Below are 17,126 nucleotides of genomic sequence, written 5' to 3'. Positions count from 1 at the left end.
GTTGATTTATGAGGATGGCTGCTGAGGACAGTATATCACCAGCTTATGTTACTTAATTTATTAACAACTATTTAGTGAGTATCCAATATGACATGAGCTGTGCTGGACTTGGTGAAAAGTTAAAATCAGTATGTTCACATCTTGTAAAAATTTATGCAAATTTTTAAGTGGATATTTTCAAAAGTCTAATTTTATGCATAGAATTTAAAATAATGCAAATCACCCCCAATTTTAAAAATCTGTCAAGAGTCACATAATTTCCAAGCTGGCAGACTGAGTGCATTTTAACAGTGGGATGTGGTCGCCACACATCAGCACTGGTCTGCCTGGGTAGCAGATGTCTCGCCCTGCACTGGCAGCAGCAGCTTTGAGGATCCCACTGTCGTTTCCTCCCACTAGCACTTCTGCACTTGATCTTGGTGACCACTGCACTGTCATTTCCAGGTGTGAAATGTGAACATGGCCCTCAAGATCCTGAACCTCAGTATGCATTTCAGCTTTCATAGCCACACTGGCTTTGGAAATGTTGTAGGTCCCCACATTCACTATTGTTTCAACTGAAAATACTTTTTTATCTTATGGCAGTAATGTAATGTCTGACATGTACTGAACACTCATGATGCACCAGGAGCTGTTCTAATCACAACTCAGTAGGGTATAAGGACTATTATTACCCAATTTCAAGATGAAAACACTTGGTGCACAGAAGTTAAGTATCTCACCCAAGGTCACTCAGCTGCTGTATGGGGGACCAGGCTTCAAAACCTGGCAATCTAGTGTCAATCTAGTCCTTCACCACCATGCCACAGAGCCTCTGAGGAAAGCTCATCCAAGCCTTCTGTCAGCTAGGCCTGAATATCCCATCCCAAAGTCATCAGTTGTGGAAGAAATTAGGCCTGGTAAAGGGTACAAAGAAGGCAGAACAGCCACTGTGAAACTCTCCCCAAAATGCATTCCCCTCTTTTGTGACAATTGCAAATTAGCCTTGCATTGGGTTGATTTAGAATTATACAACTTTCCTTTACAAAGCATGGATCTTGACCTCATGGAGTTTGCAGGTGGAGTTTAGAGTGGTACCTGCCATTGAGCGATGGCAGCATGCTGGGGACCTTGCTAAGCGCTCTGTGGGAATTGTCGTCCTCCCTCACACCAGCCCTGCATGGTAGATACTGCCAGCTCTAGTCACGTCTTAGAGACGACAGACCGGTTATTCCAAGCTCCCTATTCAGGGATTCCATCCGTAGTAATAAAAAACTCAACTTTCAAGCTTTGGGTCTTGTAATATAAAACTGATACAGTAAAATTGAAAATAGTAAAAATGTTATCTGTGTTCAGCATGTAAATGATTCTGGAAAGCATTTCCCAGAACTTGAGCTTGCACATAAAGAGCCAAGAGCCCTTATACTCAGTAAACACTCTGGACCCCGAGTAAGGGATCTGCAGACCAACAGTGGCTGCTGATCTTTCCCCACTGCCCATGGAGGACTCCCTTGGGCATAGGACCCTATTCCCCAAGGCTCTTGTGGCCTCCCAAATTAAGTTCTGTCCACCTTTCAAGAAATCTAGATTTCACTTCCATTATCAAACAGTTTGATTTAATAGAGACACAGTTAACTGTATTCCAAAGCTGTCAATAATATTAAGCCAGCCTGAGTTCAAGTGCATAACATGAAGCTAGAGCTCCCTCCCTTTAGTTGTAACCTAAAGGCATCTTGCTGCTTGAACTAACCGAAGTCCCCATCTGCCTTCTTCCAGAGCCTGGAACCAGCCTCTACAATGGCATGCAGGGAATGGAGGGACCCCAGCACTGTCTGGGTGCCAGCAGCCACACATTAGGTATATTTGCAAGAGTATGTCTCAGTACCCAAAGCAGACAATTCACGTCCAAAATTATGGTGTGGAAGAGGTTCTTGTTTGGGAGCACAAAGGGTTGTTTTTTGTTTTTGTTGCTGTTTTTACATTTTAATGCCTTCGGCTTTTATTCGTGAATCACAGGAATCTGATCACCGTCACTTGGCATCTTTGTACTTCCAAAATATGATCTGTGTCTTTTCGGAGTCCTATATATTTTGGAAACAATACATGAGTAATTCATGCAAGGCATCAGTTTGAGATAAATGTATATTGTGTTTGTTTGTTTGTTTGTTTTTAATCCATGCTATTTCAGCAAAAACAACTGATTGAGTGATGCAGTAATTCTTTTCTGTAATAAAGCCTGGCTCTGGCTCAGGTCTTAATCCCTAAGAATACAAGGCTTTAACCCTTGGCTTTCCAGTAAAGTGCTGGGTGGTGGTTTGTGCATCACTGCAGCTGCAGACTGGCCCTGTGACACTTCCACCCTGGATTTCAAGGGCTTGTTTTATACATGCTCCTTGTCCAATCTGACAACTTTATCAAAGAACATAAATATTTGTCAACATACTGGCTTTTCGAAGAGGAGGTGAAGTTTGCTTTCAGAACCTGCAGCCTTATATACCGTTGGCTGAACTACCCAGAGAGAGATAACCTATTTACATACTAAAAAGGTCAGTGTTGGACAATCAGCAGTTAGAGATGAATATGCTGCTGCTTGCAACTGGAGCATAAGAATTGGGGAGAAGCTGGCATTGTGCTGTCTCTTTATCTGTGCAGACAGCAAGGCTGGTAAATATGAGGATGTCTGTTCCCATCCAGGAGAGTGGTATTGTACAGAGAAGTCCTGATGGACAGGCTAGCTCATAGTTTAGAACCTTTCTGATTACTAATAGGGATGTGTCTAAGTGACCACGTACATTGTACCTAGTAAATTGTACCTAGGACCACCTCACCTAGTAAAAACGGTAATTAACTTGAGGTGGAAATATTTGAATAATAGCTTTTCCGACTCCCTTAGTAAAACACAAACCATCATAATAGGCTTTAAATCAGGTAGTTACTGCTTACTTAACCTGCCATTTGCATTATGAATGGTAGGCTTTCAGAAGGCTTAAAACATTTCCTTTTGTGATCTTTTCAAAGTCTCTAAATATCAGCAGTTTTATTTTGCTAATACATGTTGAAAATATCTTAAAAGATGTCATTATTAAGACATCAGTTGTCTCTAAAATCTCTATAATGTTTTTGCTCCTATCCATTTGTATGTTCAAAGCAAAATAATTAGGGAATTGAGATCCATGGCTCCCTCTTAAATGTCGGGCTATACCATAAGAGTAAAGTCTCTCTTGAAGGTAGAAAACTAGCACAGAAGACTGTTGATAAGTATAAGGCTGAAGTATATCAAGACCCAGTTGAAGGCTTCCTACTTGGTAGCAGTAGCCAGTCTTGGGCAAGCAAGCAGCCATTGTCCTCAGTGCCTTAGAACCCTGGTGCCTTCAGGGCTTTTGCTCAGAAAAGCGAGCACCCCGCTTAGAGTGCCTGGCCTGGAGAAGCCACATCTGAGCTACAGCTGCTTTCCAGAGTGCCTGGCTGCCACACAGTTTCACCCCAGGGGAGGTCATCATGTATTGCTGGGGCTCTACAGCAGCAGCGGATGTCACCCAGGCTCTCCTGGGGACCCCGTGCTGCATTTCATGTTCACTGTCACCCAGGGGGTTTGTGAAGCCAGATGTGGTTGGGCTCCTTCTGTCTTAGAGATGCATGAAGCGGCTTCCAGGAAGAAATTGCTTTTTGTGCACATACACATCCCAGATGGCTCAGTGTGCCAGCCTGCATAGCACTCACCTTCTGCATGCTGCTCTGATTCCTTGGACTCTTGATTTAAGGTGAGAGAAGCCAGTGGCAGTGACAAGCTAACCCTTTGTTGGCCATCAAAGACTACCTCGTAGAGATTATGTGAACTTGGTTGGCAAACAGCCACCATCTTCTGAGCCTTCTACAGCATCTCTTGTATAGGATATACTGACCACTGTTTTCAAACAGACCAGTGGCATAGGCTGTGTCTGGGGACCCTCCTGGCCGTGATCCGTATGACCAGAAGACGAGGGTTTTGGTTGTGTCTGCACTTTACCTGCCCTGACTTGGGACCGTCTGTCATGAGGGGCTGCCCTCGACCATGCTCACCATTCACAGACCCAAGCTTCACCTCCCTCCATCTGTCTTCCAGAATACTCGGCCGAGCAGACGCAGCAGGCACTTCACCAGTCGGTCTTCATGTCGTCCATGTCAGCCCACCCTTTCCGGGACCTTCCCCTTGGCCGGGAGCAGCACTGCAAGCTACTTCCAGGCGTGGCTGACATCCAGGCCAGTCAAGTGGCCCAATGGACCGTGGAGGAGGTGAGCAGGGGTTGGATCCTGCTGGGCAATGGGTGGAAATCACTGATCAGGGTGGCCTACTGGGGAGGTCCTCTGCCTGGGGAAACACTCTTTCTCCCTTAGGTTTTGCATTCGCTATATTAAGTTTAAATTCCACATTGGAGGAAGAAGCCACACATGATTTTGAGCAAATGAGGAAATTAGGAAAGCTGGTTTCCTGCCCAGCTGGTTTTGTGCCTCCTCTCCCCAAGCTCACCCCAGCACCTCCCCGTGTCCCATCACCATCTGCCTTAGCCTCAAGTCTACACCACGGATTTAATTTGGAGAAGCACAGATGTGTAAGCATCTCAGGCTGCATCCCGGCAGTGTCTTCTCTGGGAGGGAACACCACCCCCAGACATTCCATGCCCACAGGATCCGTGCACACTGGCCGCAAAGCAGGTCCAAGCTGGCCGCTTGACATCCAAAGCCAGAAGATAATCAGGTCAACCTCAGGTTTATTTATAAACTATCTTTAGTCACAGCATCATATAAGATGCTCTGCAAAGGGAAGATGCTGGATCATAGTTTTAATGTAAACATGTCTTACAACATTGGTTTTTAGTAAGAATCAGTTAAGCCCCATTGCTGACTATAATGTTGTAGAAATGCCTCATATTTACAACAGTTTTCTTCTAAGGAATGCACTGTTTCACTGAAATCTTTTCAATAAAGGTATTGTTTTCACTAGTGAGGCCTTACATAAAAAATCTTTTAAATGAAGGAAAACTCTGGGTCACCCTAAGAACAGGATTAAGGCCAGAGCTGGAGTTCAATTAGTCACAAAACGTCCACTGAGCACTTGCTACAATCAACTTGACTTGGTCTTGGTTTAATTAAGCCTTCCTTTCCAGCAGGGCTGCAGGCTCTGTCCCCCCCCCACCACCACCACCCCTACTCCCCAGGCACCTCACATCACCAGCTGGGGAGTTCAGCTGAGAAGTGAGTGGCGCATCATTCATTCTTGACTTTCCAGACACTTATTTGCAGCACCACCTGTTTTGAAGTAAGACTGAGAGTGGCTCTTCTTCTCCCACTTGTCGCTGTGCTCCTGGCCCCCAGCTTCACTGTCCTGCAGAGTGACATCATGGAGAGAGCAGTTGCCCAGATTCCAGCCCAGCTTCACTTCCCCCTTGCCGGGTGATGGGCTGGAGGAGATAACTCTAAGGCCCCCCTAGCCCTAGTACACGGAGCAATTGAGTCCTGGTAAGAAGTGAATGTGGTAAAAAATGGGGGTTCCGCCCAACCTAAGACAGCCCCTGGATCCCCAGAATGTCCTTCGCAGGACGTTGAGGCCTGTACAACCCATCGTAGCCTCCTCTGCAGCCCTGCCCTCCTCTCCTGCCCCACTGAGTGCTGCCGTACTAGTCTACAGAATCTGCATATTCTCATACTCACACGGTCCCGCCGCTGCCTGAAATGCTCTCTCCCACTCTGTCCACTGCTACCACCAGCCAGGGCCTTCTGCAGGAGCCTCAGCCCGGCCAGATGTCATCCCTGTCACTGCACCTGCCCTCACCAGATGAGGAGAGACCTCATTTCACTCACTGGTGCAGTAGCCTGAGAACCTCTCACTCTGCCTGGCACTTAGCAGGTACCCAGTACATATTTGTTGAATGAGTGTTGAATGACAAGGAAATCAATCGTGAGCTGGATTCCGAAACAAATGGAACATATCTAAGCAGAGAAAAGAAGGGGGCCCTTCCAGTGGAAGGGGAAGAGAGGAGGTTGCGTGGACGCGAGAATGACAGACCCAGGGCTGGTGGGTATACAGCATGTCCTCTGTTGGCACTGATTGTGGTAATGGACTGTATTAGTGTAATGACAGTAAGGCAGATGCTCTTATTTTGCTCATGTTACAGATAGGGAAATTGAGGCACCCAGAGACTAAGTGACTTGCTTAAAGCTGCACAGTCAGAGCCAGACACCGAGCTAATTTCGTAGCCACCGTGCACCCCGCAGACCTGGGCCAGGGGAAAGTGAGCTGGGCCAGGTGTGGAAGGCCTCAGAGGCCAGGCAGGGTGTGTGGTAGGCTGTCCGCAGTGTGGAGCCGTTGTGGTTCTTACGCTGGGAGTCACCTTGTGAAGGTGGTGTTTCAGGGAGATGAGAATGGCAAAGCCCTGCAAAGAGTAGGAGAGAAAAGAAGCTGAGCAGAGGGAGACGCCCGGGGAGTCGCCACCGCACTGCCAGTGTGGACTATCAGGGCCCGGGCAGGGCGCTGCCCCGAGAAGAAACCTAAGTCAATAGAGGGTTAAAGTCAAAAGCAGCAGCACAGGGAACTAGATAAGATATCGAAGATGGGAAAGTGAAATGAGCCCAACGTGATTCCATTTACAGACTCGGCACTACACCGTTTAGTACTTAATTAGGATAATAACACGTGAGAGCTGGAAGGCCAGAGAGTTCATCTGAGAGAATGGGAGACAGTGGTTCCATCAGAAGAAAAGAAACGTTGGGGAAGGATCCAGTTTGGGGGCAGGGGCACAAATGGGAAATTGATCATTGGACATGTGGAGTTAGAGGTCCCTGTGAATCTCAGCAGTGGAAGTAGAGATGGGCCAGTGGGCGTAAGCATGAGACGGGTGCCATAAAGGCACCGGGTGAGCTCCCTGAGGGCTGAGCATCCAGAGATGGCCTCTGAGGACTGAGGACGTGCAGTGGCCCCGGTTAAAACATGCATGGGGAGAGGGGCTGCAAAGGTGCTCTCTGGGGAGGAGCCAGCACAAGTCCATGGAAGTGTCAGGGGGATGGATCCCACATGTTCCATTCAGCAGGGCAGATGTCACATTCAGGTCTGCACTTCCTAGCTGGGGCAGCAGAGCTGGGCTTTGAGAGATGGAAAAATTATGTACAGTATGATCTTTTCTTTTTCCTTAAGAGGAGGGCCAGATCTTTCATTAACTTCTCAGAGGGACCATCAAGTGGAATGAACAGGAACTACTGTTAGGGACATTAAGCAGTGAGCAGGAAGTGGGGGTAAGGCTTCAAGTGTGGCACTAACAGCAGCGACAGCAATAGATTGGAAGGTGATTATAGGGGAGTAGCTGGTCCACTTAGGACAGGGAAGGTCTCAAAAGGAAGATTCAAGGGAGGGAAGCTGAAGACGCTGTCAAGGACTGCAGGAAGGTGAGATCCCAGGGCCTGGGTTCTCTGTAACGGATACGCACGTAGTCCCAGCCTTTTATTGCTGGAAGAGGCCTTAGAGCTTTAATAGATTTTAAAAAGCAGCCATCAGAGAGGCTAAGTGCCTTGCATAAAATGCTCCTGCTCCTGAAGCTTCCGGATGCTTCCATCACCATGACTTCCATCAGGGACGCATTACAGAGAGAACGGTTTTCATTATTCCCTGATGTTGACTGTATCCTAGTCTGGATATCATCCTAACTAGATGCCCTTGAGAACAAGGACCACATCCTAAATGTCTTTCTATATCCTCACACACTACAACACATTTCCCAGCACCAAAATAGGTCCTCAAAAATAATCTCTGATGGATTGAAAACGTGGGCTTTGTGACAGTTCTGTTTGTATCTCTGAAAATAAGACAGCTCTCAGAAGGAGTCCACTTACGGAGCATCCAGCAAGGGCCAGTCCCAGCAGAGCACGAGCCTGCTCTAGATGACACAATGCACGTGACCAGCTGGTGGATGACTGGAAAAGGCAGCTCAGGGCTGAGCAGGACCGTGGGCTGGGGGTGCCCCGTGCTCTCTTGGCACTGAGGGCATTGGAGGGGAAGCCAGTGGCCAGGGACCAGGCACGCTGAAATGAACCTGGGCATCCTTGTGTTGTGTGCCATTCAGGGAGATCACGCAACATGGGTGTCACAGCAGAAGATGCAGTGAATGACACTCCCTGTGTCTGCTGTCCTGGCCTGGAGGGAGAACTCTGCTCCGCACTGTGCTTGCTGTGAAGAGAAGCCAGGCCGGGCCTTTGTCACACTCCCCAGAGCTGTGAGCTGGCTTTCCACTGCTCTGTTACTGTGGCTGCTTCTCCTAAAGAGATTATTCTAAAGAGTGTATGAAGTAAAAGTCAAGCATGGGTGAGAGTGCATCACATGTAGGGAGGGTTATTGTTCTGTGAAACTGTGGTTAGAGGGGTGTGTGGGTGTATGCACACACTAAGTTATGGTCAAGGTAAAGTGTATTGCTTACTCTGGGTCATGGAAATCTCCTGCACAAGAGTATAAGCTTTTACAAGCAGGAACTAAAATATTTTTATATATTTTTATGTCTTTATAGCAAAGCATCTTGTGCAGAGTAGGTGTTTGACACATGTTTGAGTGAATGAGTGAATGAATGGGTGGGTGAATTTTATGAAGTCTGTTCCCGTCAGGTATGCATCCAGGCACGCGTGGGCAGGGTGCGATGTGTTGTGTGCATGTTTACCACCATAGGTATGACTCAGTTATGCTTGGCCCACGTATGAGTACTTTTATTTCTTATATTCAAAAATGCTTTTTAAAGCACTCCATATAAGTTGCCTTAGCCTCAACCAAGTGCTCCCTAAATGTTCATTAACTTTAAAAGATGGCAGTCACTTTAATAGCAGTCTTTACACAGGAGGGAGTGTGTTGAAAAACTCAGTGTACTGCTAACTAAGCACAGCAGCCTTATACAATTGGGCCCTTAAAAGGGGGCAAATAAACTCTGCTGTTATAAAATGAGACCCAGGCTGGAAACATGGTCCCCAGTGGACTTTTAGCCAGCACAGTCCGCTCACATCTACAGGCTCAGCAAGAGAGAGAACACCACCATTTGGAAAGATTTAAGGCAGCAGCAGCCCTGCTGAAAGAACACAAGGCCTACTGAGCTCCAGAGAAGATGCCATAGAAAGTAGGTCATGGGGGAAACGCGTGGGGCTTAGTGATGGGCTCATCTGAGAGCCAGGCAGTGTCATCCTTCTAAGTCTTCCCACACTGCTGGCTCACACCTAGAATTAACATACTCAGTGTTCTTCCAAAACAAAGCAGGGATTTTAGCTGGAGGACACCATGCTCCTGAGAATGTGGGAAACAAAGGTGTCGGTGTGTCAGCCTCCACAGCACCCCACACCTCCCAGAGCCGAGGCTGGGGACAGAGCCCATGTGACAGCGCCCCCATGGGGCACTTCCCAGAGCCAGAGCAAAGGCCCAGGCCACCCACCGGCTCCAACAGGGTGGTGGTTACCTTGACAAAGCAGACTCATTCATTCCACAGCTGTTGCTGCTGCGGGCGGAGGGCACATGGATAGTTGTTTCTTCTTCTGTAGAGTTTGCTTCCATTTCAGCAGCTGTTCACAAACTTGAAGGAAAAACCAATGTCTTTCTTTCAAGGGGTGAATAAGAGGGAAACTTTTTGAAATTACTCTATGGTGTGTCAAAGCTTACCACTTTACATTTGGAAATTCGTAGCAGAACTTTCTATGAAATCTCAAAACATAATCTATTCTTAGGGGAAATAAATACTGAGTAATAATGAGAATCAAGGTCTTTGGATATTTTTAAACTCTTGGCCAGAAAAATCTGCCTCAGTAGATTTCTTGGAACTTGTTTTGTACTTTGGAAAGAGAAAGACAGACTGAGTAGAATCAGAATCCATTTGCAGAATGGCAGAGAATTGCAGAGGCCAGGAGTGCAGTGGTGAGGTCAGGCATCTGCAGCTGCCCCAGCATCCGAGGGGGACGGAGGTGGCGGCGGAGGTGGCAGGTGCAGCTGTGCTGGCTGGTGCACTGGTTCTGTTCTGTGGACACTTTGGTTTAAAACATTGTTTATTCCCATTACAAAATCCAATTTGCCTTTGACATGGACATGATTTCTTGGCTAACCATACAGAGGAGGGTGAGCATGTTCCTTTTTTCATTTGTTTGCCCAGAAAAGGACAGTTTAACGTAGGCACACCATCAAAGCAACTCGCAATACCTTTGCTGTGAACAGAAGTTCTTTGAGCAAGTATTTAAAAGAGACCATCTCTGGGCCGGCCCGGTGGCGCACTGCTACAGTGCACCGCTTGGGAGCGCAGTGGCGCTCCTGCCAAGGGTTCGGATCCCACATACGGACCGGTTCCCGCTCACTGGCTGAGCGAGGTGTGGGAGCGACGTGAGGGTTGCGATCCCGTTGCCGGTCCCGGTCCGGTCCGGGCGCGACACTGAGGGTTGCGATCCGTTGCCGGACACGAAAAAAGACAAAAAGGGAAAAAAATAAATAAATAAATAAAAATAAAAGAGACCATCTCTCTAACCAGCGTTTCCTTCTACTGATGCAGAAACCGTTGTCGACATGGCTTCCCCACTGCAGCTGGCAACTGAGATGGCTCGAAACACGGGTCTTTATCTCATTCCTGCCCCCACTTTTCTATTTTCTTCCTCCTATGACATTCAGCCCCTCTTTCTGTTAAAGGGTCATCCCAGTAGAAGAACTGGGGCAATTTTGTCCCCCAGGGGCATTTGGCAACATCTGGTTGTCACAATTGGGAAGGAGACATTACTACGGGCACCTAGTGAGTGGAGGCCAGGGATGCTGTTAAGTATCCCACAATACACAGGACAGCCCCCACAGCAAAGAATTGTCTAGCCCCAGTGTCGGGAGTCCTGAGGCTGAGAAACCCTGCCCTAGAGCATTTCTGCTACACTCAGCTGTAATTCCTTTTGCTGCCACACCTGGCCTGTCACTGGTTCCTAAGGATGTCACCCTTGCAGCACCTCTGACCTCAGCTCTTTGCTCTGCCCCGTGCAGAGCGTCCAGGCCTGCAGTGCACATTAGAATCAACTGGGAGCTCTAAAAATATATACCCAGTGCTTGGAGCCAGTCCAGCTTGATCTGCAATCTGTGTGGCAGGAAACCTGGACTTCAGTCAGTTTGAAAGCCTCACAGGGGATTCCAGTGTGTGGATAGCCAGGGCGGAGAACCCAGGGTGCGGGATCACTGCTGCCAGCTGATGGACGTGCCCACCCGCACCTGCGCCGTGGCTACCTTCCTCCTTCCCACCACTCCCCTCATGTCCCCAGCCCTGGCCAGCTAGGCTCCGCACTGCTGCTCACACCTGCCCCGTGCCGTCCTGCTTCTGGGCCCGCTCCTGTGACTCTGCACCCAGCCTATGCATCCATCAGAGACCATCTTAGGAGCCCCCTTCTTTCAGACGCTTTTCCTGGCATTCCCCCTGAGATATAGTGTGTCTCTTCCTGTAGGTTAGAGCCTTTGCCCCTGTCCTGGGGCAGTAGCACATGTGACCAGGATCTTCCCTGTATCCCCATTTACCTCCCTCCTCTCGCCACTCATCAGACTGTCCACTCACGGGCAGTTCAGGCCCTCCTTGCACCCATCCCGAGGCCTGACACACAGCCAGGCTCAGACATACTCAGCCAGAAGAGCAGCCTGGGGATGACAAGGCCACCCCCCATCAGTGTCCTGGGCCCGAGACACTCTGGAGGCCACTCTTCATCACAGCTGCCATCACCCGCCCTATTGCCCTGTGCCTGGGATTCAACCAGGGGCATCCCACGGCTTTCAGCAGCTCCCTGCAAATACCAAACCCACACTCTGTGCTTCCTGTTCACCAAGTAAATGAAAACCGTGCTAACCCAGCAAGCAGGCTCAGCCTGGTCTGCCTGTGAGTCACTGCAGTTCCGGGTTCCCGCAAGACATGGCTGGCAGTCCTTAGAGCCCAGGCCTGCATGAGCGCTCACGTTGCAGGTGCTCCTGGGCTGGAGGTGCCATGGCCTGGCAGTGTGATGACCTGCCTGGAGGAGTTTTTAAAATCCTTGTCTTCCTGCACCTTAGAAGGATGATTGTAAGTTGACTCGTGATAAAATATACTTGCAATGCCAGAGGTGCATAAGGCAGTTGCCAACACTCTGATTGCCCCTGAAAAGAAGATAGTCTGAACTCTTCTCATTGGCACAGACTGGGGGGCAGAGCTCAGGGCGTGTGCACAGCTGTGGCTGTTGGCCCTGAGTGTTCCGTAACCTGGAATCTACGACCACATCATGTTCTCTTCTGCAACTTGGGGGCCGCAGCCACTGACTTCTCTTGTTGGGGGTCAGACGGAGCAAGCCCCCCAGAGCTCTTTGATGGTGGAGCATGTGGATACCAGGCCCTGAGCCCTGTGGTCATCTCCAGACCTGCCCCATGACACCGGGGAGAGGAGGAGGAGTGCACACAATTCAGTTGACCAAAAAGAAAAGACAGACTGAAGTCCCCGCATGTGCCACATCCCGAGCTTCCATTTACTGTTGCTTTCCAGCTTGTCCCTCATCCCAGGCTGCCCCTGCACTGGGCCAAGCCAGAAGTGGCCAGAACCCAGTTGTCCTGGGGTTTGTTGGGAATCTACACTTTATCTTGTTTGCTCAGTGAGCTCCCAAAAAGTCTCTCCCAGGAACACTCGATGGCTCCTGAGCTGATAGGCAGATCTTTGTCTGAGCTCTGTCTCATGAGAAGGAATTCAGCACGTGGGGACAGAAGGAGAGAAAGGTGAGGGTGGGAAATGGAGTTGCAGAGACTGATTCTCCAGAACTCGGGCTTCGGAGACAGAAAACCTGAGTTCCAAAGCCATCTCTGTCAGTTGCCGGCCCTGCGTGACCTTGGTTTAAGTTATTAAACCTCTTTGGGCTTCAGCTTTGTCATTTACGTGGGAATTCAACTCAGCACAGATTATCGCGTTCCTGTGGCTCACCAGGCACCGGTGAGGAACTGGCGACTCAGAGGGGAATACAGAGGACCTTGCCATCAAGTCTGCTCAAAAGCAAGGTGGACAGGTCCTCACCTCCCGGCAGCGGTGGTGAAAGCTGCTATGTGAGGACACTGGACCCCGCCTCCCTGACCCATAGGGTGGCTGGGAGGTTCAGATGCAAGAAGCTGCTAGAGTGCCAGAGCTCCACACAGATGGAGGCTGTCATCATCATCACTGTAACCCTATGCAGGGCAGCCTGGTGATGATAGGGTAGGAACCATACTGGGGGCTGGCCTAATTTCTGAGCTGATGAATGCTAATGTGACTTGACAGTTACTACTGAAACCCCAAATGTTTGAGGGATTTGAAGTGTATTTTATTCAAATGTTGGATTACTACAACCCACAAATTATTTCAGGTGCATGTTTTAAATTAGGCTTTTCATATTGTGCTGTAGGTGGCTGAGTTTGTACAGTCTCTTCTGGGCTGCGAAGAGCATGCCAGATGCTTCAAGAAAGAGGTAAGAAACATAAAAATGGTAATAGTTGCATACTTCTAGACCCAGAAGTGCTTTGTTTTCTTTTACTTAAGTGTATGTAGGAGCAGATTGGGGAGGCAAGAGAAAGGGGACCCACGAAAAGAGCCCAGCAGTGAAGTCTGGACAGAGCAGGGTCAGCTTCCTTCTGTCTGTGGTTCTCTTACGTTTCCATGCCTTGTCACAGAATGCTGTGGTGCTCGGCTCATGCAGCATGCTCAGTAAATACACTGTTTGGTGGAAGACTAGATTAACGAGATAATTCATTAGTACTTAGGGGTGTCAGGAAGCCTCTGCATTGGTGGCTTTAAGCTTCGTGGGGGGATGGGAGGAGTCCTCCCCTGAGTGTGCACCTGGGAGAGGAAGGGATTTGTCTACTCCCAAGTGAGAGCAGGACCATGATGTCTACTTCCTGCCCTGCACCTGCTTCAAAAAGGATGCAGAGAAGCACGAAGTCCTTCTACAGTGTTCTGCTTCTGGCCCTTTCTTGGTTGGTAATGTGCTGAACTGCTTAACATTCTTCCTGGAATTAGTATCCAGAGCCATAGGGGCCCCAGAAGAGGCTGGGCCAGCTGCAGAATAGTCATGCAAATAGTGATGACAGTGATTGTTTATTCTGGGCTTGCCATGTGCCAGGCACTGTGCTAAGCATTTGCAATCACTGTCTTTTGATCCTCACAACTGTACAGTAGCAGTTTGCCAATGAAGGAGCCCAGGCCCGGGAAGGTTAGGCACAGCGAGAAAAGGTCAGAGGCAGATTCCAGCCTGTGTCCATCTGATTCCAGAGCCTCAGCTGTTGCATTTAGCAATGCTAAGACCCACCGTGTCCACGAGTCTGCTGGGTGAGGGGGAAGAGTGGCTCTTTGCAGTTGAGCTACTTGAGCTTGGCACTTACTGACTAGCACTGTCAACTTAGGCCTATCACTTAACCTCTCTGTTCTCTAAAGCACAGATTAATGTAAAGGGACCTTTAATGATTAGGATTAGTGTGGAACATACAACAGAGGTTCTCCTCTGGGGTCCAACAAGCCCAGCCTGAAATCCCAGTTTTGTCTCTTAGAAGGTGGGTGGCCTTGGGACAGCCATGAGGCTTATGTTCCAGGTTTCCTCACCCACCTTACAGGGTAGCTGGAGCATCAGACACATGTAATAGATCATTATAGCTTCATAATTGTTAGCAGTTCTCATCACCATCACCCCCATCACTGTAGGCAATTTTTGCCTGAAAATGCTGGAGCTGAGTGCAGGTCGGGGTATGGAAGTGAGCTCACTCTCTCCTCTGCCTTGGGGAATATGCTCTTTATCCCCTGGGCAAAGTATTCCATTCTCTGGATACCTGAGTCTTCATCAGACAGTATATCCTAAATGCATGGGAAACTTTTAAAAACATTTTTAAGTGTTAAAACTTTAAAACCCCACCCCAGGAGTCCCAAGGTAGTTCCTCCTTTCGTCATAAGAATCACTGTCAGTAAGACATTGACGCTAGGGGATTTGTACTATTTGAAAAGGTTTGGAACCACAGTGCTAGGTTCATGGAAGGGTGTGACCATAGAAAACCTGATCATTCCTGTCTTCTTAGTTCTGGAGCCAGGAATCCTCCAAGGCAGGCTGTGTAAATAAGTGACAGAGATGCAGGGCACTCCTGTCCCAGGAGTCACACTCAGGTCACACAGCCTCAGAACTGTGGAGAAACAGCCTGCACAGTGGCCATTTGCCATTGTGGGGGTCTTAGGAGAGCTATCACATTTCAGTCCACAGTGTGGTTTTTTATTTAAAAATATTTAATTGTCAAATAGGAGACTGAATATATTCAAGGGTACAATGTGATGATTTGATATATGTGTACATGGTTCAGTGATTACCACAATAAAATGAATTAACATATCCATCACCACTCCTGCCGCATGTCAGGTCCCCAGAACCTGTCCATCTGGAGCCAGGAATCATCCTGAACCTTTTTTTTATGTTAATAAATAAAACTTTTATTTTGTCTGTATTTCTGCTTATAATCATGTTTATTATAGGAACAAATTAAAATACAAGAAAGCTAAAATGAGGAAATAAAAACCAACCACTATTCCACCAACCAAAAAAAACTTTCATTATTATTTGGCATAAAGATTTCAAATATTTTTAATATGTGTATGTATGCATACAGTCATGCATATTTAATTTTGCAAATTAAAACCGATCTGTCTGTATCATCCTATCAGAATTTGTTGCTTAATGACTCATGACAAATTTCCCAACTCATTAAATGTTTTATTGAGACATGAATTTTCATGACTGCATAGTATCCCAACCTGTGTCTATACCATAATTTCTTTGCTTTGGCTATTAATGGAACACTGGATTGTTTTCAGTATCTCACTGTTACACATAGCTAGTGTGTATGCATTGCACATTACTCTCTTGGGAAAAACTCCTGGAGATTTACTTGGTGTTATTTTTAACACTCTTGATACAAATTCAGGCCAAGATTTCAAAAACATAACAACATAAATTTAGTCTGGAAACAGTATATATTGAATTCTTATTTAGTAGAGTGAGCACCTTTTTAATTTAATTTAACTTCAGAGTCCTGGGGGACAAATTGGAGTTGAGCAATGATGGTTGGGACTGAGCCATGTCAAGGACACCATCATCCTCTCCTGCTACCCAGCACTCAGGTTCAGTGCCATGCTCAGCACCCAGGAGTTACTGGTGTGCAATCAGGCTTTAGTGGCAGGATATTTTTAATTGTTTTTGTTTATTTGCAGCAGATCGATGGCAAAGCCTTCCTTCTTCTGACACAGAAGGACATTGTCAAAGTGATGAAGATCAAGCTGGGTCCAGCACTGAAGATTTACAATTCTATTTTGATGTTTAGGAATTCCCAAGACCTCACTGAAGAAGATACTGTCTCAGGCCAAGAAGTCAGGGGATAACTGTGCCCCTGAACTTCCACTGGCACCAGGCCCTGTGCTCTTTCAGCAATAAGATGGCACACATTAATTTGATTTTAATGTCCCTGTGGTCATATCTGTATTTAAACTGGACCTTTTGAAGTGTCTGCAGTTTAGAAGATTTTGAGGACTGATCAAGTGCCAATGACTCAGAGGCTTAAGCACACATTTGGGTTCATGAATCATTATCTAGTGGGATCCTTTCAGCTCTGATGTGTTGCAACAAACAGACCAAAGAAGCCTACATAGACACTTTTATTCTTGTCCCTCAAAAAGAAACCATTTCCCATTTTGCAAGCATAAAACTCTCAAGCGGTAAAATATTAGAAAAACAGTATTCATAAATACATTGTTCACAATTCCAACAGAACAACATCTACGCTTGGCTCAGATCTGCTATCCGGGTTCAGTGAGTCTGAGATGGAGGCCTGGTGCTGTAAAAAGACTCCATGGGAGATTTTTTGTGTACTTTACTCAGGAAAGTGTGAATCTTTTTAAAAAAATGATAATAACGGGTCGACCCCGTGGCTCACTCGGGAGAGTGCGGCGCTGGGAGCGCCGAGGCTGCGGGTTCGGATCCTATATAGGGATGGCCGGTGCACTCACTGGCTGAGCGTGGTGCGGGCGACACCAAGCCAAGGGTTACGATCCCCTTACCAGTCACAAAAAAAAAAAAAGAAAAAAAGAAAAAAAATGATAATAACAAGCACATGTTTTCATGATTCATTAATGATT

General features: G+C 47.5%; 1 protein-coding gene across 1 annotated transcript; it reads left to right on the top strand.

Moving 5' to 3' along the window:
* The first annotated feature begins 459 nt into the window (after positions 1–459).
* Positions 460–16,920, top strand: L3MBTL4 (l(3)mbt-like 4 (Drosophila)). Its single transcript, XM_008582241.1, has 4 exons — positions 460–484; positions 4,082–4,251; positions 13,369–13,431; positions 16,206–16,920. Exons 1-4 carry the CDS (start codon positions 460–462, stop codon positions 16,371–16,373), a joined length of 426 nt encoding a protein of 141 aa, XP_008580463.1. The 3' UTR covers positions 16,374–16,920.
* The last annotated feature ends 206 nt before the right edge of the window (positions 16,921–17,126 follow it).

The sequence above is a fragment of the Galeopterus variegatus genome, unplaced genomic scaffold (assembly GCF_000696425.1).
Source record: "Galeopterus variegatus unplaced genomic scaffold, G_variegatus-3.0.2 Scaffold2549, whole genome shotgun sequence".
Taxonomy (NCBI): domain Eukaryota; kingdom Metazoa; phylum Chordata; class Mammalia; order Dermoptera; family Cynocephalidae; genus Galeopterus; species Galeopterus variegatus.
This window is presented reverse-complemented; position numbering and strand designations above follow the sequence as displayed.